Source organism: Rhyacophila brunnea, unplaced genomic scaffold (genome assembly GCF_057557595.1).
Source record: "Rhyacophila brunnea isolate RB1 unplaced genomic scaffold, BYU_Rbru_1.0 scaffold_16, whole genome shotgun sequence".
Classification (NCBI taxonomy): Eukaryota; Metazoa; Arthropoda; class Insecta; order Trichoptera; family Rhyacophilidae; genus Rhyacophila; species Rhyacophila brunnea.
In genome coordinates this window covers 11,375,746-11,400,306 of record NW_028232816.1, presented here as the reverse complement: position 1 = coordinate 11,400,306, position 24,561 = coordinate 11,375,746, and the positions used below count along the sequence as shown (strand labels likewise).

Below are 24,561 nucleotides of genomic sequence, written 5' to 3'. Positions count from 1 at the left end.
CTATGGCCCGCGCGACGAACGTAAGTTGCCACGCGGTTTTTCCCCTCTGTTTTCGATCGAGCAAGCGCAAGTGCCTAGCAGTTAGGGTTGCCAACTTTTCCTGTGACGATTACGGGACAAATATCTCAAAACTGAACATCACCATCAGTCAGCCATTACCTAATATTCTGAGGAAACTTTTTATGTGCAACTTAATTACATATACCTATACAGAGCTTTTTTTTAAACAAAGGTGCCGGAACTCACTTCTTGCCAAACTTCTTACCTTCTAAAGAAAATTACATTCAAATATAATTTAAAGCAACCTTTTCTATGCCAGGAAGCGCATAAAAAATTAAACAAACAAACAAATAGGTACACATAAACAACTAAAGTTGTAAAAAATAAGATTGTAAAAACATATATTTGAATAAAAGTATGTGGTGCTTTCCATAGTCCCCATATCCTGAAGCGGGCCCCCAGTCCAGGATCTTTGGCGGACCCTTACCTATACACACATATTACACTAAGATTAAAGGCAGTGTGACCCTCTATAGTAGCGTTTTTCAAATGGTGTTCGAGGTAAAATTAAGGGTATTCAGTGTATCATAAACATTAACCAAAAAATGCAATTCCACAACATTTATTTTAAAATGTAAATACGCCTGAAGGAAAGAAGCTCCGCAAGCGATTTTTTTACGTTTAGAGCAAATTTGTGATGTGCGTTTATCTCACTTATCTGGGCGATCCCCCAGGCTAGAGCCCTGTCAGCCCTCTCGTTTTGGGGGCCATGGTATTTTCAAAGTTCAGTCCAATTCTCGTCTGGCAAATCGTCTCGATTCCTTTTCTTAGCGTTACGAGTCTATGGCCGAATGTCTTACACTGAGTAACCACCGATCAACGTATTTTGAAGGATCGAGAAGTGTCAAAGATGGTCAGGCGAGTTTGATAAACAAAACTGCCGAACCTTTTTTGGTCTTCAATAAAACTCTTATTGGGGTAAAAATTAGATTCATTTTCGAAAATTCACTTTCACGTTCACTTGAAGACATGGTAATATAACTCAAGGCATATATTAAACGCGATGGTTTTCCAGGATATATCTTTTCCTATGAGATGATGCAGGAAAATTAGCTTGTAGTATGTACCTAAGCGCGAACATTGTTTCACCTAATTGCTTTTGAAACATTAAAAATACCGTAAAAAATGTGCCTATAACGCATCGATGACAATTTTGATTTGTAATATATTTGGGAAAACGGATAATTGCTCCCATGTCAATTCAGAAAATTCTTTATTTTTCTTTAAAGAAAGACATTTTATTTTGTTAAAAATATTACTTTCGTTAAATAAATAATTTTCTTTCAAATATGTGATACATCTCGTAAGAAAACAATTAGCATCAGATATGAAATCATTCTTCTCGTTTTTTAGCAATTTATAAATTTCCGGGACAATTGAGTATTCATCCGGGATCTGGGACAGCGATTCCGATTCCGGGAAATTTCGGCCAATCCGGGATGGTTGGCAACCCTACTTGCAGTCCGGTAGTCCATGGGGCTCAAACCTTAGGCAAAATCCGCATGCGACGCCCTTTTGGGTAAGGCAATTATTATTTTTCATTTTTCAACGGCTCTTGGTTTTTTTAGTAAGTACTAATCACCGCTCATGGTTCTAATAAATATGCGATACAAAGATTGTCAGTGTTGCTCAACGATTATATTGCTCAAAATACTTGAAAGAAGATAGCATTTGCTGTAAACATAATGGTTGTGGTACTGAGAAGTAGGTGGGGAGCGGAATAAACGATAGACTCGTATGGTAGGTAATAGATAGGCAGATAATTATCAGCAGGTAATACGTCATTGCAAAACTAGGTAGGTAATAAATAATAAATTCAATATTTGCGGTAATGAGAGTAATAGCTAGGAAAATAATTTCACTAAACTATTATAATATAGCGAAATAGGGGTAATGCTGTGGTACCTATGCATCCCGGTGAAAAGCCTAAAACAATTGAAAATATACATTTTTAGTCGATGGATTATTTTATAACTAAGTATTTAATTATTTATTCCGAAATAAACCGAACATAGCGAATACCGCATATTATTATTACCTATTAAATTAGGTGATTAGGATCCTTCATATAACATAATTAGGTATTTATATAAGTAGTAAAAGTAATTATTAACATTTATCGTGTAAATAAATATAACATTTGAGGTTCGTATTTTTTGACCACTCAGTACTCCGTCGGTCGTGCCGCATTACGCTACGGTCTTAAATCCCGAATATCCATGTTTTGTCCCGAATATCCGCTATTCTGAGAGAGCGCTAAAAATTTCCCGAATATCCAGAGTGAGTACTTGTAAATAAAACGCATTTTCTGTGAATTTAATGATTTATACCAGTATATTATTCTTGGAATCTATTTTTAGATAATGTCGCAATCATATAGTGTAGAAAGAATGATTGATACATCTACTGATATTAAAATATACGACAATGAAGTTTGTTTTTCGTCTCCTGTAAAATTGACATTTGGTCTATTCGGGAAACAAAACCTATAGCGACGATTTGAAACTTTTAGAAAATATCAGAATACGATGCCAATGCATTCTTTTAATACTTTTAGCCATCTTTAAGTAGAATTGAATTCATTTTCAGTTAATTCTGTTTTGTATGAAAATATTTAGGTACCATTATTGGTTGCTAGGGGGTCCTAGCAACAAAATTATTAAATAATATATACGTGCGTTACTATGGAAATCAATATGAAAATGAATGACATTTCATTATTCAGTATTTATATCAAGTTCATTTTTTTTTTGATCGTTTAAGCTAGTCAAGTCAAGTTTATATGATTCAACCGAAAATTTAAAAACGTTGTATATAAAAAGTTCTTTTTATCTTGTAATTATTTATGTGTTTTATTTACACATTAATATTGTAAGTCACCGAAATAGCAATATTTTGATAAATATCTTAAATAAATAATATTATATTTATAATTCCTTTTGTAATATATTAATATTAGCTAGTATTAGTATATTGGTAAGTAATATTGCACTTTAATGGTATAGCATAGCCAATGCCTAGCGTGATAAAACTGTTAAAAGGAAGCTCTCCGATACTTCATGTTAAGGTCTCATGAAAAACAAATGACACTAAAGTTGTGATTATAATATTCTGCTGCACGTCGTGAACTATCACGTTACGCAACGTACTGCAACCATTAGGTAAAGATATCCATAATTTAAGTTATTTTAAAGAAACACCAGGTCATTTGATATTAAAATATATAATAATATACAAATAAATTATCACGAACATGTATCAACTTACCTATGAAACTTAATACCATCTTCTTGCTTATCAGTACGGATAATTAACTTAATTAACTAAAAATATTTACCACCGACTTTATGTTTAACACAAAAAAATCAATTTTAGCCACACACGCTCGCAGGTTATCGACACTTAGTTAAGCAACAAACTAAGATTTGACGGCGACACCATAGCAAACTATCTCACACAATCTTTAAACCTTTTATCTTACTCTAGCGCGTATCGCAGAGATTATAAGGGTGGCGAATACTTTCTCACTCGCACTTATGCATCGTTTTTGTTCAGGCCTTGTCTTACAGCCGTATTCATACAGTCTCGAACCGCACTCAACGCAGTTAGTGGTTTATCGGCCGAATAAAAAAACACATACGTCACGAAGATGCGTACAGGAATGCGCACCAAACTTAAAATGGCGGCGATCTGCGCGATCTGTTAGTGTCCCTTGTCTAAAATGAGTTCATCACAACAAGCGTTCAGTAGGTTTAGTTCGTATTGATTGAAGTTAACTGTCCGTCGTCGTTGAGCTATCGATGGATTCATGATGGTAAAATGCTAAAATTGTAAAAATGTATACAGATATCGAGGATCGATGGAAATGTCAATATTTTCAATGAGCCCGCCAAGCTGTATTGCCATATTATGGAAATGTTTACTGGGTATACTTTATCCTTTTGTGCATTAAGAAGTATAAAATAAATATGCTCGTATTATAACAAATAAATTATTTAAAGTTCATGATAATTATTCATTTATAATTATTAAATTTATATGGTAGGTACCGTTTTGCACATTTTTACACCTATTCACAATTTCAAAATTTTAAATTAATTATCGGGGAATCAAAATTTAAAAGTTAGTAACATTACTCACGGCATGACGCGTATTACGTCAGCGACTTGACGTCACTATTCAACGGACTCTATTTATAAACCTAAATTTTAGGTTTATGCATGCATATTTGCATTCAATAGCTTGTATGCAGTTTGCTTTTATATGCATACGCCAGTTTATAGATATTTAAAAATGTCTACTTTTGGAACATAAAATTCACATTCATTAAAAGATGTCAATATACATTTTTACATTGTATTGTCTTGGGTTACATGACCTGAAAATAGGTACTTAATATCAATCTCAAGTTAATCATACCTTATCAGTAAACCTTCGATTCTCGCTGGCAGGAAGCAGTTGAAATCCCTTTGTTCATATCACACTATCGACTCTTGCCCAACGTATTTAAATCTCTTTCGCAAATTCTTATTTGAAGCGGAACATTCGAATCTGCCCAACTACACTCACTATTGTATAAGTAGTGGATTCAAATAATATAATATGAACCTTATTATAAATTCATATTGTATTATTTCATTTCCAATAACACATAATACTTGAAACATGGTATTCCCACTAAATTTATAGTGCATATTAATATTATGTTACAGAATGACATGTTATCAATACCCTAAAATCGAGGTACTTACGAAACAACTGACTTTTTAGTCGTTTTTAGAACTGAAAATTCAATTTGAAGAATTTGAGCATAATACATCCGTGTTCTCAATTAACATACAAAATCCATTTAAATATCTTTCAAACATTTGATAAATAATTCCTACATATCCAGAAGTGCTTAAAAACAACTACATAAAAAATATCATAATAATTTACATTGAATTTCGTGTTTTACAACTATTAAAATAAATCATGGAATTAATACAGGTAAAATGTTAAGTCATCATTTTTTATGTAGTATTTATTTTATTTAAAAGATATTCAAGCAAAAAAAAAACTATTTGGGGTGTAAAGCGTCAGGTTGAGGTTCTTTACCAGCTGTTTGTTGGCGAATCTACAATCTGCCTGTAAAGTCGCCTAGTGTAATCATCGAACAAGCTAAGAAGCAGGTTCTAAACACTCTACCGAGAAAAGTTGCAACCCGGTCAACAGCGTGTGGGCCTACTGCGTCTGCGCAGTAGAGCGCAGTAGCAACCTCCCGGTAAAAAAACGAACTACGTTCTGTCAAAATAGTCGCTGGCTTGTGGTTTCTCAGCGAATGGAAAGTTTTGTGTGTAATCATCAAATCGCAGTAGCTGAATCGCCCGCTTTTAAATTCGGCAACAAACAGCTCGTAAAGAAGCTCAATGTAATTGACGCTTAAGAAAACACTAGATTTAACGCCATACACCAGATGCAAATTTTTCTCATGAAATTTCTTCATAATATTATAACATTGTTATAATATAATTAAAAATACATATTTTTAGGTATTCGGTACCTACTGAATATAGTATGAGATTTAAAAAAATATTGAAAATACATAATTATTATAAAAAGTTTTAGATAAAAAGTTGAACTATAGATCTACCATCATAAATTGGCATTTCAGCGAGGGCGCTAGTATGACATTGAGAATATTACCATAACTAACAAAAAATGGTAATTTATAATTTTTTATTGGTAGTAGATTTCTGTAGTAGTAGAAACATGTTGTAAAATTAAATGGCATTTGTAACAAATTTATCCTCGATAGACAATTTTAGTTTCAAATTCGACCGGCTGCCAACTTACGATGGTAGATCTTTAACATATTTCACTCTCCGGGTATGTGCTCTTGTCATTTGAACCTCAAAACAACATATTTAAGTAAAAAGATCCCATTGGAACCTACTTCGTCCACTGACCAAATGCGTAGGTATCTGCTGTTATTATAATATATACTATATAGGATAACTCCTGACGACACTGTCAAAAAAAAACAAAATTGCGTAAATAGGTAATGTTATTATTTTGCTTGTACAAACATTAGTGTCCATATTTTTTATACGGAGTCGAGTCATAGACCCTGAAGGCAATGGAGCCGAAGGCAATTGGTGCCTTCGAGATGTGGAATTGGCGCCGAATGCTTCGTATTTCTTGGACAGAACACAGGACGAACCAATCAATTATCCAGAGACTGCAGATAAAAGAACGGCTCTCGACAATATGTCTGAGATACTTTTTGCAGTTTTGTGGACATATTGTCCTTCGCGGACTGGACAACCTAGAGAGACTGATGGTTTTGGTGGGAAGGCGAAGCAGAGGAAGACCGTCTGCGCGCTAGAGCGACTATGTAAAGGAGCTAACTGGCATCATCCATTCTGCCCTGAGAGAAGCGGAAGATCAAGAGGGATGGAAAGTCTTGGTCGCTCAAAGGATGGAAAAATGCAAACGTGGTCACAATCCTCAGCCACGATGGTACGACCAAGAAGAATATTATATTATTATAATTACATTAGACATTGTCATAGACGGATCAATAGCTTAAATAATAAGAACAATCAACCATAACTTAAGTTTGAATCCCCTTCGATCGATTCATGCATGTTTTACAAAATTTATTTAAGTAGTTAAGTAATTATTTTTAATATAACAAAAAATGTTATAATACAAAATATATATATAAAATTTAACTCCCAATATATGTATAATATTGGGAGTTAAATTTGGCATTATCATCGATTATCTTATATCGGCTGAGCTCTCAAACTGTCTGGAGATTCTTCGTAGGTTGTATTTTTCAATCAGATTGTCCCAATCTTCTGGTTTGTTGGCCTTGATGAACGTACACATCTTCGTCGCGATACCCACCAGCGCTGGAGTACATTTTGCACACGATGTTTTTAGAACCTCAGTTAGTATACCTACAATAAGATTAATAAAAGAATATTATAATATATAAACATAAACAGTGTTATAATATATTAATTGACCGGGTGACACAATTAAAAAACAAATTTATTAATTATTTAGAGTGACGACTATTAAAAATCCTTCAAATTAAGTGCAAAACTATCTCGCATACTTAGTCAAAATAGTTTTATTATAGTCTGGTTTTATAATTAAATCGTTTTATTGATGTTTCCTAATTGTTAAAATTATAATCAATAATTTTATAAACAACCCCGAACTTTGTAAAAGAAAGTTTGTAAATGTTTATATGACAAAAGCGCGACCCAAATTGAGGTGCATGTCGCCTACTGTCACGGGCTGCCGCTACAGGAAAAAGTATTTAATGTTGTTGTTCTTGGTGTATTTAAAGATGTTACCAGACTGATGCTCCCATGCCGTAATCACTAAAACAACAATGAGGTCACTTCACGTTGAACTGCACTGCATTCTGATTTCGACAGATTTTTCTAACTGACAATGATTATATTTTAAAGGTTCACGATGTGCTACGGGATGGGAGCATCAGTCTGATAACATTTTAAATACCAAGAAAAACGATATTACACACTTTTTTTCTCATAGCGGCAGCTGACTGTGACTTCACGTGATAGGGTGCGACGTGCATCATAATATAATCACAGCTTTACGGCCTTCATTGAAGGTGTCTGTGACAAGGGAATGAATGCATTATCAGTTCAAAATTTTATCAAAAACAAAGATCATTACAATCAAACAAAAAATATTTATTGCAAATAGTATGAGTTTTTAAAACGTAGTATTATTTTAAAGATTTATTTTTATAATCATACGAAATGAAAGATTTGGCTTAAAAACTGATGATCTCACTTCTAAAGTATTTTCCTTCCTGTAAACATGGCCCTTCATCCATCAAGCACTTGAGGTCATTCTTAAGGAGCATTTCGTCCGCGAGGTGGGCGTCGATGTCAAAGTTGCTGTGGTCATCGTCAGCCAAGGTTATTAGAACTACTTCGCACATACACAACAACAGCGCAAGGAATACCTGCGTCTTCATTGATGGAGATTCCTGTGAACTATTTATTTATTCAGAACTATAGTAATATTCAGTTATGAATAGTAAATAAAAGAACCTGCAGTAAACAAAACTCAATACACAATAATTGAAGAGCTCGTGAGTAAATAATATTTTTAACCAACATAATATGATACAAGTTATGTCATATTTTTCTTAACAACTAGATTGGATCAAACAATAATATAAAAGTACAACGCTTTTATTAGCTCGTATTCTTGTTTGTCCGGTGGTTTTTTGTCCAGTACAAATCTTGCGATCGATTTTTAACTAACTTCCCGACTAGCTAGACATTTTGAAACTTTTAGAATATATCAGAACACGATTCCAATGCATTCTTTTGATACTTTTAGTCATCTTTAAGCAGAATTGAATTCATTTTCAGTTAATTCTGTTTTGTATGGAAAGTTATTTCAGAAAAATCCGTAAAAAATAAAAGACTATTATTGGTTGCTAAGGGGGTGGTCCTAGAAACTAAAATATTCATATATACGTGGAATTATACCATGGAAATCAAAATGAAATGTCAAATGACATTTCAGTATTCTATATTTTGTTTATTTGTTTTTTTTTTTTTTACTTCATATGAAGTACAAGTTTGAGCATAATGAGCTTAATAATTTAACAGAAAATTTAAAAACGTTGTATATTAAAAGTTCTTTTTATCTTGTAATTATTATATTGAGTATCAAAATGATACATTTTCTTTTTGGAAACTGATTTGATTAGAAACAAAAATGGACCCCTGTACGGGAATGAGACGATTCGGCGCCGCCGACTGCGCAGCGAGCTAGCAGAAGATCTCAACCTTTGACAATATCAATGCCAGACAATTCAGTACCGAAGGTTGGAGGTAGGCTGTTAAGATCCACCGTAAATAGTGCACATTAAACTTTGTTAGTCATACGTATTTGTTTTTATTGTATACTGACACTACAATTTACAGTTGGTATTGGTTAGTTTTTAAAAATCAATTAAACCCTGCCTAAACCAAACCATAATAGTTTTGCTATATTCTGGACGATGCGATAAAATTGTGCACACTTTTTCATTCATACTTATTAGAGCCCTGCCTCAACCAAACTATAATAGATAAAAAATATTATTATATCTATAAAATAGTCAAAGTTATGTATTATTTAATTGCATAATTTTAGATATTTTATAGATATACGAGTATTTTTTGACTATTGTTAGCTATTGCCCGGTTTTCGAATGGTTTAATTTGATTTTAAAAACTAACCAGCACCATTAAGTAAATTGAAGTCTTATTTCAATGAAAACAAATACAAATGACTGACAAAGTTTAATGTGAACTATTTACGGCTTAACAGCCTACCTCCGTCCTTGGCCACTGTCGTATGGTGTTTATATGGTCTAACTGAGGAACGGATATGGTGAAAGAATAAAAAAATAAATACCTTCGATTATTAAAATAGAATGTTAAAAAACACCGACGCTCGATTCTTCGATGTATCTCTTTTTATACGTCTTGAATGATAAATAAAAATGATTGAATCAGATGTAATTATGCACGTGTCTCATAATTGCAAGACAATTAAGTAGATGTAGAGAAAAATATGCAATTACAGTGGATAGGGATCTAGGACGATTAGGCAACACCAACTGAACGCCGCAGATAGGATATTGACATATTCCATCTGTATGAAGTGGATGTTGTTTCATAAATTCTTAAAATATGATTCACACAAGGCCTGCACAATAACGAACCATAAGTGCGAGTGAGTAAGCATTCGGCACGCTTATATCTCCGCACTATGCGTTGGAGTGAGATAGAATTTCTACGTCTGAATTAAATATTTTTTCAAAACGTCGCCGGTGAAAATGGATTAGACTGATTACATTCATTTAAAAACTGCGTGCACTTGTCGCTGAAATTTATTGTTTTTGTGTTAAATATAAAGTTAGTGGTAATTATTTTTAATTATTTTAGTAGAACATAATATTATGGTTAACTATGTTGTGTTTAAATTTGGCAGCCGTACTGAGAAGCAACACTATGGTATAACGTTTCATAGTTAAGTTGATAATAATAAAATAATAAAAGGCGAATGCAAAGGAGTGCAGCGAGTTAGCCACGTGTTAAAAGTCTTCCATAATAGGATTTTTCGAAAATGCGAAGAAGACATGGATGACACACAATTTGGCTTCAGAAGTGGTTTGAGCACTCGCGAAGCACTTTTCAGCTTGAATGTTCTAGTGCAAAGATGCCTAGATGTTAATGTTGATGTTTATATGTGTTTCATCAATTACGAGAAAGCATTCGATACTGTTAGGCATCCTAAACTTCTCGAACTCTCACAGGAGAAAGGCATCGATGCAAGAGACATTCAACTGAAAGCTAACTTATATTGGAATCAAACAGCGAATATTAAGATTGAAAACGAAATCAGTGGAGAGGTAAAAATTCGTCGCGGTGTAAGACAGGGGTGTATATTGTCACCTTTGCTATTTAACATGAACTCGGAAGCTATTTTCAAGGAAGCCTTACAAGATGAATCGGTGGGTATTATGGTTAATGGCAAACATATTAACAATTTACGATATGCCGATGATACTGTGCTGATTGCTGATAGTTTAAAGAGTTTACATCAACTGGTAGAAAAGGTTATTGAGGTCTGTAATTCTTATGGTTTAAAAATGAACCTCAAGAAAACAAAACTATTACTAGTATCAAAAGCAGCGACACCAAACACCAACACAAATTTTGTCATTAACAGCGAACCAATCGAACGTGTGACCCATTATAAATATTTAGGTACATGGGTCAATGAGAAATGGGACCAGTCCCAGGAAATAAAAACTAGAATTGAGATCGCAAGGAGCGCCTTTCTCAAAATAAGACGCCTCCTTAGCAATCGAGATCTTAACCTAGGTCTGAGACTGCGTATGGTACGTTGTTATGTGCTCTCAATTCTTTTATATGGTATGGAAGTATGGACGCTAAACCAAGAGATGTCACGGAGACTTGAAGCTTTCGAGATGTGGCTGTATAGACGCATCCTCAAAATTCCTTGGACTGACCGGGTGACAAATGTTGAAGTTCTCAATCGAATGGGGAAGGACCGAGAAGTTCTACGTAGTATCAAAACCAGGAAACTAAAATACCTCGGCCACATTATGAGAGGACAAAAATACAGCATTCCCCAACTTGTCATTCAAGAAAAAATCAATTGGAAGCGAAGCAGAGGACGGCGCCGCATTTCGTGGCTTAAGAACCTCCGTGATTGGTATGAGTGCAGCTCCACCGAACTGTTCCGGGTAGCAGACGACAAAAATAAGATCGCCTTGATGGTGACCGACCTCCGCTAGGGGATGGCACAATAAGAAGAAGAATAAAATCGGGATTCTACTATGCGTTATATCGTCACCTAACTATTAAGACCTTGTAAGTCCGATATTATGGAAAAATGAAGTTTTTTCAACAAAATTTAAACAAAAAAACATTTTAAATCATATCAAAACCTCGGTTCTCTAGACTAGTATGCTGTCCATATATCGTCAAATTTTAAAAAACTTGTAGGTGGTTTCAAACATGGACTCATCGATTAGAGAGGTGTTTAAAATATTGTTTTTATTACGTTTTTTCCTTCCCCTCAACATTCTTCTCAAACAGACTTACGAGGTTTTAATAGTAAGGTGACGATATGCAAGAAACACGGCTTCATTTTGCCGAAAAATAAGCGCTCCCTATATATCATTACTCTGAGGAGCATAATTTTCTGTATTTTCTCTTATACTGTTTCTATTTATTTGTTTTTTATTGAACTCTTTCAATGCCATTTATTTGTTTTTTCATGTCATGTTGAGAATGTCTTGACTTTTAAAGTTCAAATATATGTAAATAAATAAATTGCATTTTGAATATTGATTTCACTAAACCTGATTTGCACTTTTTTTTCTTGTTTTACGAACTTCGCAGCTATAAGCATGGTAGTTATTACAGTATGATTTAAATATGTAGATTATGAACAAAAACACTTGCAATAATTTTATTATTCGTCGATGTTTTTCGATAATATAATGAATACAGATCCGTGGAAAAAACTAATGTAAACAAAAATCACATTGCCATTCACCTTAACGATAGGTAGGGGGCACACCAAACATCCTGGTCCGGGACCCGCTTCTGGCCATGATTGAAACTTTTGTTATTAACGTCGCATTTTCTTTGATACTTACTTAACTGACGCTACATACCATTCAGGTACATGGCTGATTGCTTAACTATCCACCATGAATATATATCCCGAGATCTCTCTACAGTTGGTCACACTTCGTCCCTTTTGACGATATCCGCCCATCTGCTTTAGGGCGGCCCAGAAGCCGTGTGCCGGGAGGGGTTCCTTCATTAAAATGTCTTCAATATTTTTTTAAATTAAAATATGTACAGGTTTATTCACGAATATTCAGCTGAAAAACGTTTTGGTTTTCAGTAATACTGTAATACTGAGTGTGTAAATTATTATAATTATATTTTCGTTTATAAACTTTGTAATCTTTAAAAACTTTTTTAAGTACATATTTAATTAATAGATAGATACGATAAAAATGAATGTTTTATTTCCCCCTGGCTGTTCTGTTTTGTCACTGTTTTGTTTTTACATGTTCTGTTTATTCATGGAACCGTTTTTGACATACTAAAATTGATATTTTTAATTTTTGCACATTCAACGAAACTTCACTTCAGTGAAACGGCAAATAATTTTCAACTATAGGTGCGCCGAAATTTTGGACTCGCTGGCAATCGGAGAGCGAACGTCGAGGTGCGAACACGTCAATTTGTTTCGTGATGGTGACGGGGGTATTGATTTTTAAATCGTGTAAAGATGACTAAAAACGTTACCCATTTACTTGAAAAAGAAAACATGTCAATGAATATATTATTATTGTTACTAATAGAACAATAAACAGAACATTAAATGGACGCATGTTGGATTTATATGACAAATTATATTTCGTTAATTTGCACAATCCGCGCATCGCCTAGTCACGATCTTTTTAGACCATGCCTCAACTGAGGTATAGCCTTAATACCACACTTGCCTGCCCCTTGCTACGCCACTGGTAACGTAGTCAATATAATACAATAATTATATCTATATAGATCTTTATGATTTCGTTATGTATGTATAGTTATGCAAATTATATAATTCATACAAAACAACGATAATAAGAAATATTCTGAGAATATATTATGTATAATAATAATAATAACACTTATAATTGTTTTACGAGATTATCCTTATCCTTGGTGATACATAATAATGTACATTAAATTAATCAGCATTCAGTAGCGTAACAAGGGTAACATACTATGCTATATAGCAGGGATGGCGAACCTATGACCCGCGGGTCAGACGCTGACCCACGCAGGCTTTTTAAATGACCCATGCGTTGATTTTTACAACGTTTTTCTTAGCTCGTATTCTTATATGTCCGGTGGTTCATTGTCCGGTACAAATCTTGCAATCGATTTTTAACTAACTTCCCGACTAGCTAGATATTTGAAACTTTTAGAATATATCAGAACACGATGCCAATGCATTATTAAACTTATTTTTTATATCATAAAAATTCAAATTTTCTAGAACATCGGGATTGAAAACGATACCACGTGAGAGCAGGGAAAAATGCTTTAAGAGCAGAAGTGAATGAAAGGCGAGCATGCCTTGAAGAAAGTTAGTCAGAAATACTCGTTTGAGAAGGTGTCAAAAGGAAAATAATTATAAACTAAAATAAAGATGACTCCAGATAATGGAGCCATACTCAATAATTCTCCGTACTAACGACACATAGAGTGTACGTAAAACAGTTGGATTCTTGAATGACTTGGCTTGTCTCATGACGAATCCTAGAAGCTTGCTCGCACGCAATGCCATAGAAGTGATGTGCGAGCGAAATGATAAACGTGAGTCAAACAATATGCCAAGATCTTTAATTTCTGATTGATGCTTCAGTAATTTATTTGACATATTATAGTTGAATATAATTGGAGATCTTGATTTCGAAAAGCTAATACACACACATTTATCAGTATTAAAATCGAGTTTATTTTTTTTCGCCCAATTTTCAATTGAATTAAGATTATTTTGTAATATGTGACAATATAATTCACTGTGAATTGACGCATGTAATTTTAAATCGTCTGCAAAGAGTAAAAACTGGATTCCATTTATAACATTTACAATGTCATTAATGAATATAAGAAACATAATTGGGCCAAGATTTGATCCTTGGGGAACACCTGAATAAGTTTGAAAGACGTCAGATCTACACCTTGCATACGCCACATATTGACAGCGATGCGAAAAGTAAGATTTGAAAAAGTTGATAAAATTTATAGATTCACCTACTGCACTTAATTTGATAATGAGTTTATCATGATCTTCCCGATCAAAAATCTTTGACATATCTGCATAAATTGCGTCCACTTGACAATGTACGTTCAGCGAATGAGATATGTACTCAATATACGTCATAAGGTTTGTAACTGTTGACCGAGCTGATCGAAATCCATGCTGAGCGTCAGTCAGTTGACCGTCTACATGTTTATAAATATACCTATGCAAAATAGACTCAAATAATTTGGCTGGTTCAGATAGAACAGCCACCGGGCGAAAATTTATTATTTCAGAGCGCGAGCCTTTTTTGTGCACCGGACGAATACGGGTAGGCTCCAACAATCTGGGAAGACAGAAGTACTTAGGCTGAGATTAAATAAATATAGTAGGGGGTCACTTAACAACTTATATGACAGTCCTTTAAAATGCAAGGGGGGATACCATCAGGACCTACCTACTGAGGATTTTGGATATAGTCGAGAGAAAGCATACACCATGTTAGTCTCATCCAGAAGACCAATATCTAGTACTGGCCAGGAAGATGAAATACTCTCCGGGTGACGTGTGGGCAAATCGAAGGAGCTTTAGAATTGACAGACATAAAATATTGAGCGAAACCGTTAGCAATGGACTGGGAGCCACACAAATATTTTCTCTATGCATAGATACGAGGGTGGGTCAATAATTCCTTAGAAAAAAGCATTAAAACAGTTTTGATTTTTGTATTTTTTTTTATTTCTCAACAAAATCTCCTTGGAGCTCAATACACTTGGTTAGACGTTTCTCAATTTTTTTTAAACCGTCAGAAAAATAAGTTTTCGGAAGGTCCTCAAAATAAGCATTTGTCCGATCGATGACTTCTTCATTTGAAAAAAAACGTTGTCCACTTAGCCATTTTTTTAAGTTTGGGAAAAGGAAAAAGTCACTGGGGGCTAAATCTGGCGAATACGGTGGGTGGTCGACCAATTCGAACTTCAATTCTTCAATTTTAGCCATTGATCGTAAACATGTGTGAACACGGGCATTGTCCTGATGAAAGAGGATTTTTTTTCCTGTTTAAATGAGGCCGTTTTTCTTCAATTTTGTTTTTTAGCTGGTCCAATAAAGATGCATAATAATCCCCTGTTATTGTTTTTCCTTTTTCCAAATAGTCAACGAAAATAATTTCACGTGCATCCCAAAATACAGTAGCCATAACCTTACCAGCTGATTTTACGGTTTTCGCCTTCTTTGGACATGGTTTGCCTTCGCAATCCACTGCTTTGACTGTTCTTTTGTCTCGGGAGTATAGTGGTGTATCCATGTTTCATCTACAGTCACAAAGCGACGAAAAAATTTATCCGGATTGCGTTGCATGAGCGACAACAGGGCTTTAGAGGCCACCACCCTATTGCGTTTATTGTCGACTGTGAGCAAACACGGCACCCATCTTGCAGAAATTTTTTTCATGCCCAATTTGTCATGTAAAATAGAAATGACGCTACCTTTTGAGATCCCTGTAACCTCAATTATCTCACTCAACTTTAATCTTCGGTCACTTAACACCATATCGTGGATTTTATTGATCATTTCTGGTGTAGTCACCTCTACAGGACGTCCTGAGCGTGGTTCATCCTTTGTTGATGTACGACCACGTTTACATTCATTTAACCAGTTATAAATAGTTGCAAGTGAAGGAGCAGATATGCCGTGAACTAAATCCAACTCATTTTTTATTTCTTTTGCTGTTAACCCTTTTATATTAAAATGTTTAATAACAGCTCTAAAATCAATTTTCTCCATTTTCCATTTTTCCATTTTCCACAAGCAAATTTTTTTTTAAATGTACGAGAAACACACAACAACCCGACCAATCTGATTGAAACTTCGCAGCATACTGAATCGGTAGTGCCGCTGCATGAAAACAAACCGCTTACAGTACTAGTCGCGCCACCTGTCGGCTCTTCTAAGGACTTATTGACCCACCCTCGTAGTTTTAATACAAAAACTTGTTGTAGGTATATATAGTTTATTTTCAGATATCGAATAAGATTATTCTGTCATTGGAGTACTTAGTATATTAGTATGTAAATCATAATAATGTGTAATAAAAGGGTCAAAAAGCGGCGGGATGTAGCCGAGATTTTAGATCAGATGCTGAGGATGAGGAGACGTCGGGATGGGGAGGGGGATATAACCACTAAAAAAACAGATTTTAATAAAAATCTCGACGGGATTTGAACACGTATAACCATTGGTGCATTAACCAATTATGCTACGAGACTGCTATCAAATTACGACAATTTAAACGAGTATGTCATACACGAAATGCTTATAAAATTGCATTATTATTAACTATCGGTTTTTGTATATTAAACTTGTCTTTGACCATTCAATTGTGATAAACATCCTACAAATAATATCACACTTGAATGGTCAAAGACATAGCTTATAATTAGTATCTTTAGAATAAATTATCTTCAAATGTGTTAATCTTGCCCATTTTTTGAATAATAAAATGCCTAATTCTTGTCAAATTTGGGATCACAGAGATTATCAATATAATTTTTTATCGTAAATATTTTACTAAAATTATCTCGTCATAAATTATACTAATGGTTTTATAAATGCGTTTAAAAATTAATAAATGTAAAAAATCTTAACACCACTTCACAGTTATGTACTGAAATATAACTTTATTCTAAAACGTTAGAGTGAGAGGTTTAAAAGAATACTATTTTATGTAATAAAAATACTTTATGCAGTCATCAAATGTTTAAAATAAATATAAAGGATAATAAGGCTTTAAAATTATATAAATAGATAATCTACAACGTTTAAGGTATGTCCAGGATCAAGCTTTTAAAATAGAAAAAAGCACCATTTTGACCCACGCTGAGCACGTCCGCCCGAGCTAGTCAAAGAATCTAGTTTATCATCAGTTTTGTTTTTGTTTTGTTACGCCAAAGAAGTATAACTTCTAACGCGCGTACATAAGTACACACACACCGATTTTTTTTTCAAATATTATTTTATAGCAAAAACCTACATACCTACATTTATTATGTTAACATTTAAAAATATGTATTGATCATAATTATAGAACTAGTGATATTTTACGAATAATTTGAATATATTGATATTTTTAACTAAAGCCCTCAAATGTTCATCAAGTGAAAATAAGTCCCGGCTGCAGGAAAAGCTTCTTAAATTCAACGCTTGTGCAGTCATCAATAATTATAGAATAATTGAACATTTTTGCACGGATGTTTTCTATTTCAAAATAGTATTATGTCAGTGGCGCACCCAGGATTTAATATTGGGGGGGCCAAGGAGGAGAATGTAAATTAGTCCCATAGGCTCTTTTTCTTCTTCACAGTCTAATTTCTCGTTGTCTATTGCACTCGGTGTACCTACACCATGGTCCCCACATCCTAAAACCCTCAGGCTAGGATATTTAGCGGGCCCCCGAAGATTAAAGGTAGTGTGAAACACTACATTAACGTTTTTCAAATTGTGTTTTAGTTCAAATTAAGGGTACTTATACAGTGAATTATGGGCGATTTTCAATACATCCACTTTAATAATGGAGCTGTCGAGTATCGACACGTAATAATCAAAAAATATATTGCACAGTTATATAAGTAATTGAAAATGTTCATGGCCATGAAGTATAATAGCGCCGCAGGCGACTTTTTTACTATTAAAGCTAATTTATGATGTGTGTTTATCTCACTTATCTCATCAACCCGACACGCCGGACCCCCCACAGCCCGGGCCCCCAAGCTAGAGCCCTGTCAGCCCTCCCCAGCCATGACCTACACCACTCCGGAATTCGGGTGGACACTGAGAATTTTTTGATAGTTCCATTAGGGATTGGGTTTCTAAAAAAACCTGACATTAGTGTTTCGAAATTTTTGTTTTAGAAATTAAAATCTAAAAAAATGTTCTAAAAAGGGTGCTGGAGAATTACAAATCATTTTTTTGCCAGTGTTTTTATTTGTCTAAGCCCAAAGGTTTATTCGCTTTCAATTTCAATGGTTAAAATCATTCTGATAATTTTCATGTTTGGGGGGTGTCAGGGCCCCTTGCCTCCCCCCCCCTGGGTGCGCTACTGTAACCATCTCACTTCAGTGTGAAAAAGCAAACATTCGTACTTAGCTTCCATAGAATTTTTTTAAAAATGCCTGTTTTTAAAGGTCTGGATTTGATGAAATTTACCATATTGGTCTAGTACAGGTTTTAGCACTGCGGTAATGTTTTCGAAACTATAGATTCCCTGTGTAAATAAAACAGTGCGTAGATATAATGTTAGGATTTCTTGTCTTTGTGAGAGTAACAAATCCTTCAAATGAGCCTAACATTGACGGAGCACCATCCGTACAAATTCCTCCATGATATTTTAGATTGTTCTAAATATGAAGAAATAGAATCAAAAACATCTTGTCATGTCGTACGCTCGGTGAGTTCTTTGCAGCATAGATATTGATCCACTATTTTGTTTTCATTTATGAAACGAAAACCTGTGAGGCCAACGGTAGACGCGTGCGATCGATTCGGTAACATCGAAATCACATTAAATCTTTCATCGGCTTTCATAATTTCATGAAGGACTTTTTCGGTTTTTGCTATTTCGCGGATTTTTCTGCTTTTATCATTATTTTCGCGGTGCACTTGCAACAAGTCAGCGGTGCACTGGTTAAGAACCACTGGTCTAGAGCCAAAATATTTATGCTGAATTCCACCGATAAAAATGTTTTTTTTTTTTAATTTACACCACCACCGACTGTGGTGGGCATGGCCCCCACATCATGAATGTTTGGCGGGCCGACTTACATATCACCAGGGTTAAGGGGAATGTGATGTTCTACAGTAGTGTTCCCAAATGGTATTCCGTGGATTTATCTATATTGTTAAATAATTCCCTTGAATTCTTGATTTGTCGGACCTCATATCATATTATCGATCGTTATCATACTATGAACCACTGGTCGCGACCCCCTCTTGTGGTAGCCAAGTAGCATTCGACCCTTCGATATTGGATAAATAACCATTTTTATTTTTCTAGAAACATTAAAAATAATTGTAATATAAAATGATACACGTGAATTATTATCATGTAGTTACGTATATCATATTTTCATCATACTTCATATTTTTTATGTTAATTTTGATGAAGTAGTATAGCGCCAAATGCGATTTTTTTTTTATAATATAACAAATTTCTGGTGTGTGTTTATCTCACAATTAGACGAGCCGCCACGCCGGGCCCTCTTAAGCCCGGGCCCCCATGCTGTAGCCCTGTCAGCCCATGGTAGTGGGTGTAGTCGTACTTTTAGCCGAATTTTTATCGTCGATTTTGGGTTTTTTAATAGTGAAGTTCCAAAATATTAATTGAAAATGGAAAAAAAAAGTATTATTGCATTTAACTTATAGGTACACAAGCCTACCCAACAGAACACAGCCTAATTTCTCGTTTATCGAACTTTTGTCTATTGCACTCGGTGTACACCACTCCGGAATTCGGGTGGACACCGAGAATTTTTTGACATTTCCATTAGAGATTAAGTTTCTAAAAAAACCCGACATTAGTGTTTCGAAATTTTTGTGTTAGAAATTAAAATCTAAGAATTTTTTCTAGAGGGTGCTGGAGAATTTCAAATCCTTTTTTTACCAGTGTTTTTATTTGTCTAATCTATTGGCTTTCAATTTCATTATTTTTGGGGGGGGGCCAAGGCCCCTTGCCCCCCCCCCCTGGGTGCGCCACTGTATTATGTTATGATAATACATCGCGACAATTACTTATATAAATATATTTGATGAAATTCGTTTTATTATTTTTTCACTTCTGTTGGATTCACTCAATATATTTTGCATTTTAGCAGCACATAACGTATAATTCATTTACAAAAACGTAAACGAGTGTGCTTTCTTAATACATGTTTAAAACCGGTATTTCGGTATTGATAAATACTGGAATACCAGTTTTGAAATACCGGTATTGCGATCCCTTAATTTAAACATTCGACAAAGCACATTAAATTCATTTGTCAGTTTTAACATTTATGCAAATTGATTTGCATAATCTTTTCATATTTTTTCTATTGGTTATAATATACATATTTTCTCTGAAGTGATTTCAAAATTATGTATGTTCAATAATTAGAATATTTCTTAAATCTTGTGAATTATTCGTTGAATAAAAAAAGTAATTACTTAAAAAAATAATAGATTTATTATTACTATCATACAATATAAGTACCAATAAATTTAGCAATGGCTTAATTTTATTATTTTAGCGGATTTCCTCAGCCATATTTTTGAGCCAGCTTCTTCCAGTCTTCGGGCTTGTTGACTCTGATGAATGTAAATATTTTCGAGACGATATTCTCCTGAGCTGGATTACACTTTGCGCATCTTGTCCGTAGGATATCTGAAAGATTATCTTCAAAACAAAACACAATTAACGTAATATGTGTGTCATACAGTGATTCTCAACTGGGTTCCGCAAGCTCTGTCAGAGGCTCTGCGAGAATTCAGAAAAGATCACCCAAACTGTAGTAGGTACGTCTTGAGACCTTTTTAATAATGAGCTAAAGGTAAGATTTCACGTCATCCGAATTTAAGGCTATACTTCAGCTGAGGCATGGTCTAAAAAGATCGTGACTACGCGACGCGCAGATTGTGCAAACGACGCGTGCAGAACAAAACATAATTTGTCATAAAAATTCAACATGCGTCAATTTAATGTTATGTTTATTGTTATATTGGTAATAATAATAATATATTCATTGACATTTTTTTCTTTTTTGAGTACATGCGAAACGTTTTTTAGTCATCTTTACACGATTTAAGAATATATTAATCCGACGCCATCACAAAATAAATTGACGTGCTCACATCTCGATTACCTCTCTCCGATTGGCAACGAGTGCGGAATTTCGTTCCACCTATTGCTGAAAAATATTTGCTGTTTCACTGATGTATGCTCTTAAGCGATGGATAAACTATTTGGAAAATTGAGGTTGTTTAACTAACTAGACAAAACTAGATCGAATTTTCAGCTATATAAAGGAAAATTGAGGAATTCAGTTGTATTGAAAACTCTTAAGCGTGAAATATATTATGGTGCAACACGTGACGTCACAGTAAAAAAGTGTGTAATGTCATATATAACTACACAATTTGTTAATACTAAAGTATTAATAACAAAATGTAACTAAGTAACTACCAGTGGCGAAGGGTGGAGGTAGGCTGTTTAGATCCGCCATAAATAGTGAACATTAAAATTTGTTAGTCATATGTATTTGTTTTTATTGAACTAAGACTACAATAATTTACAGATGGTCTCGGTTAGTTTTTAAAAATAAATTAATCCCTGCCTAAACCGAACCATAATATTTTTAGTATATTTTGGGCGATACGACAAAATTATCCACACTTTTTCATTCATATTTATTTGTTTTTGTTGAATTATAAATACATATTACACGTCATGTTGTCGGTTATTTTTTTTAAATTCATTAGACCCTACCCAAACCAATGAAATAATATTATTCTATCTATAAAATATATCTAAAGTTATATATGGTTTAATTGCATAATTTTAGATATTTTATAGATAGAGGAGTATTTTTGACTATTCTTTATTATGGCATGGTTTTAGCAGGGTTTGATTAACTTTTAAAAACAAACCATCACCATCTGTAAATTGTAGTCTTATTGCAATGAAAACAAATACGTATGACTGACGAAGTTTAATTTGCACTATTAACAGCCTACCTCAGGGCTCAAAATGGACCGGAATGCACCGAAGCGCCGTTCCGGTTCATAAAATCCACAAAATTATCGCTGCTTCTCGTGGAAATATTAATTTGACCGTCTGAGCTAGATATTTCATGTAATAAAAAATAACACACTTATTTTTATAAATCACAATTTACAATTAATGTAGTTTAGTATAATTTGATATTTTCGTAAAATTATCGAGCGCTCCGGTTCATAAAATTTTCCATTTTGAGCGCTGGCCTACCTCCACCCTTCGCCACTAGTAGGCACTATATTGTATTTTAAATTGTACATTCAGTAACGTCTTGATATTCTGTAGACGATAAATTACAATGTTGTTATGCTTATATTAAGCTAATTTTCTCACCTTTCAAGAATTGTTGTTCCTCGTCACACTGTCCTTCGTCCATCAAACACGTGAGAGCGTGCGTAACGCGTACGTCATCGGCGAGGAGGGCGTCAACGTCGAAGCCATCGAACTTGGTGCTGTAGCCATCGTCGCCATCGGCTGGGGCTGCGAGAGCCACCCCGCACAAGCAAACAGCCAACGCTAGGAATGTCAGCGTCCTCATTGTTAGATATTCCTGCAAACAATCATTTATTATTGACATCTCAATCGAACTGTTTTACCTTTAATAGTATTGTGGGACTCGATGTGAGTTTTTCAATTTATTTATTTTTTAATATATTGTGGACATTACAAATTATAAGTTTAAGACGTTCACAACATGACATTTAGAAACAAAGAAATATTAAACTGTATTACATAAAAAGAAGGAGAAATCACAAGCTCTATAGAATTATAAATAGTTTGTTGGTAAACACAACAGGACTTAGAAAATATATACTCATAGTGTAAAATAACTACGAAATACATACCTTAGTTTGTATCAAAACAGATTATTAAACGTCACTGGGGCTCGATCATTTCAATCCATCTATTTATATATTAGTAAAGGTAATTAAATGTAGGAGAATAAATAATAATCAATTTGCATCGTATTTATAATAATTAATGCGTAATGATTGTGCAATGCAATCAACATTAATTGCATGATGATCAGGTAAAATTGCAGTTTTTGTAATGTAAACAATGAACTCAGCAATCAGCGCATTAAATCAGACTTAGTTGTCTTCGTCGTAAAAAAAGAGACAAAACAGTTTTGACTAGCACACTACATCAAATAATCAGTCTTTAGACTACGGAAAATTTCTTGGTTAGTATGAATATGGACATGGCCCCCGCATTCTGAAGCGGGCCCCCTATCTATCACTAACATTAATGGCAGTTAAGCGCAATAAAAGCTGTCGAGATTCGATATAATTATAGCACACTACACTTTGTCGCTCATACTTATTTGTTTTCATTGAATTAGAATACAAAATTAAATTCGAATCGGTTAGGTTTTAAAATTTAATTGACAATAAAGGTGGGCTGTGAAAATCCGACAAAAATAATACACACTTATGTCAGATCTCCTCAGCCTACCTACACCCTTCGCTAGGGTTTTTCAAAAGGTGTTCAAGGTAAAATTAGGCGTATCAATTGTACTTTTAGAGATCTTTTGTGTATTTTAATACATACACTTAAATTATGAAGTTGAGTATTGATACAATAATAATAAATTGCATTGCACAATCACATATTTTAAAATTCTAATATCTCTGCAGTAAAGTAGCGCCGTAGGCGACTTTTTTACTATTACAGAAAAATTGCCATGTGTGTTTATCTCAGTAATCTTGCAACCCGTCACGCCAGGCCCCCCTAAGCCCGGGCCCCCAGGCTAGATTCCTAACATGGACGTGGACGTCACCGAGGCTGCTGCCCTAATCATCCTTGTATTACGTATACGTAACAAAAACGACGTGATTATTGGGTGCATAATATATTATAGTGACATACGCTTTATCGTATATACACTTTATAGTAACATACGAGATCATCCAGGAAATTTTTTAGGGTGTTTTCGAATGTGTTTATTCAGTTTTGATAATTTATTAAAATTGATTTGGCCTTACATCATAAAACGTTTACACCTGCATGGATTTACTGCTGACAGTACGTATTATCGCGGGCATTACAAAAAAATGCACGTGTAAACATATATATTATCATGGAAGTTGCAAGATTGCATGCATAGATCAACAAAATTCGGAAGCTTATTAATTTTCACGCGAAAGTAGAACGATAGTGGATAAACTGCCGGTAAAAAACGAACTACACCGCGTAGACTCATTTTGATGTTTACTGATTTTCACGACCTGTCAAATAGTACTATAAAATAGCAACATCGAATAGCAGTCAGCACTTTTAGGTGTAAACAGAGTTATTATCGCGATAGT

General features: G+C 34.3%; 2 protein-coding genes across 2 annotated transcripts in view; one reads left to right on the top strand and one right to left on the bottom strand.

Annotated features, from left to right (window-relative positions):
- The window catches only part of LOC147074371 (uncharacterized), a 39,208-nt gene that overhangs the window by 5,124 nt on the left and 9,523 nt on the right, over positions 1-24,561 (top strand). The window lies entirely within an intron of this gene.
- Positions 20,717-22,790, bottom strand: LOC147074372 (ejaculatory bulb-specific protein 3-like). The gene is made up of 2 exons (XM_085944002.1): positions 22,586-22,790; positions 20,717-20,875 (listed from the first exon to the last, which is right to left on the bottom strand). Exons 1-2 carry the CDS (start codon positions 22,788-22,790, stop codon positions 20,739-20,741), a joined length of 342 nt encoding a protein of 113 aa, XP_085800128.1. The 3' UTR covers positions 20,717-20,738.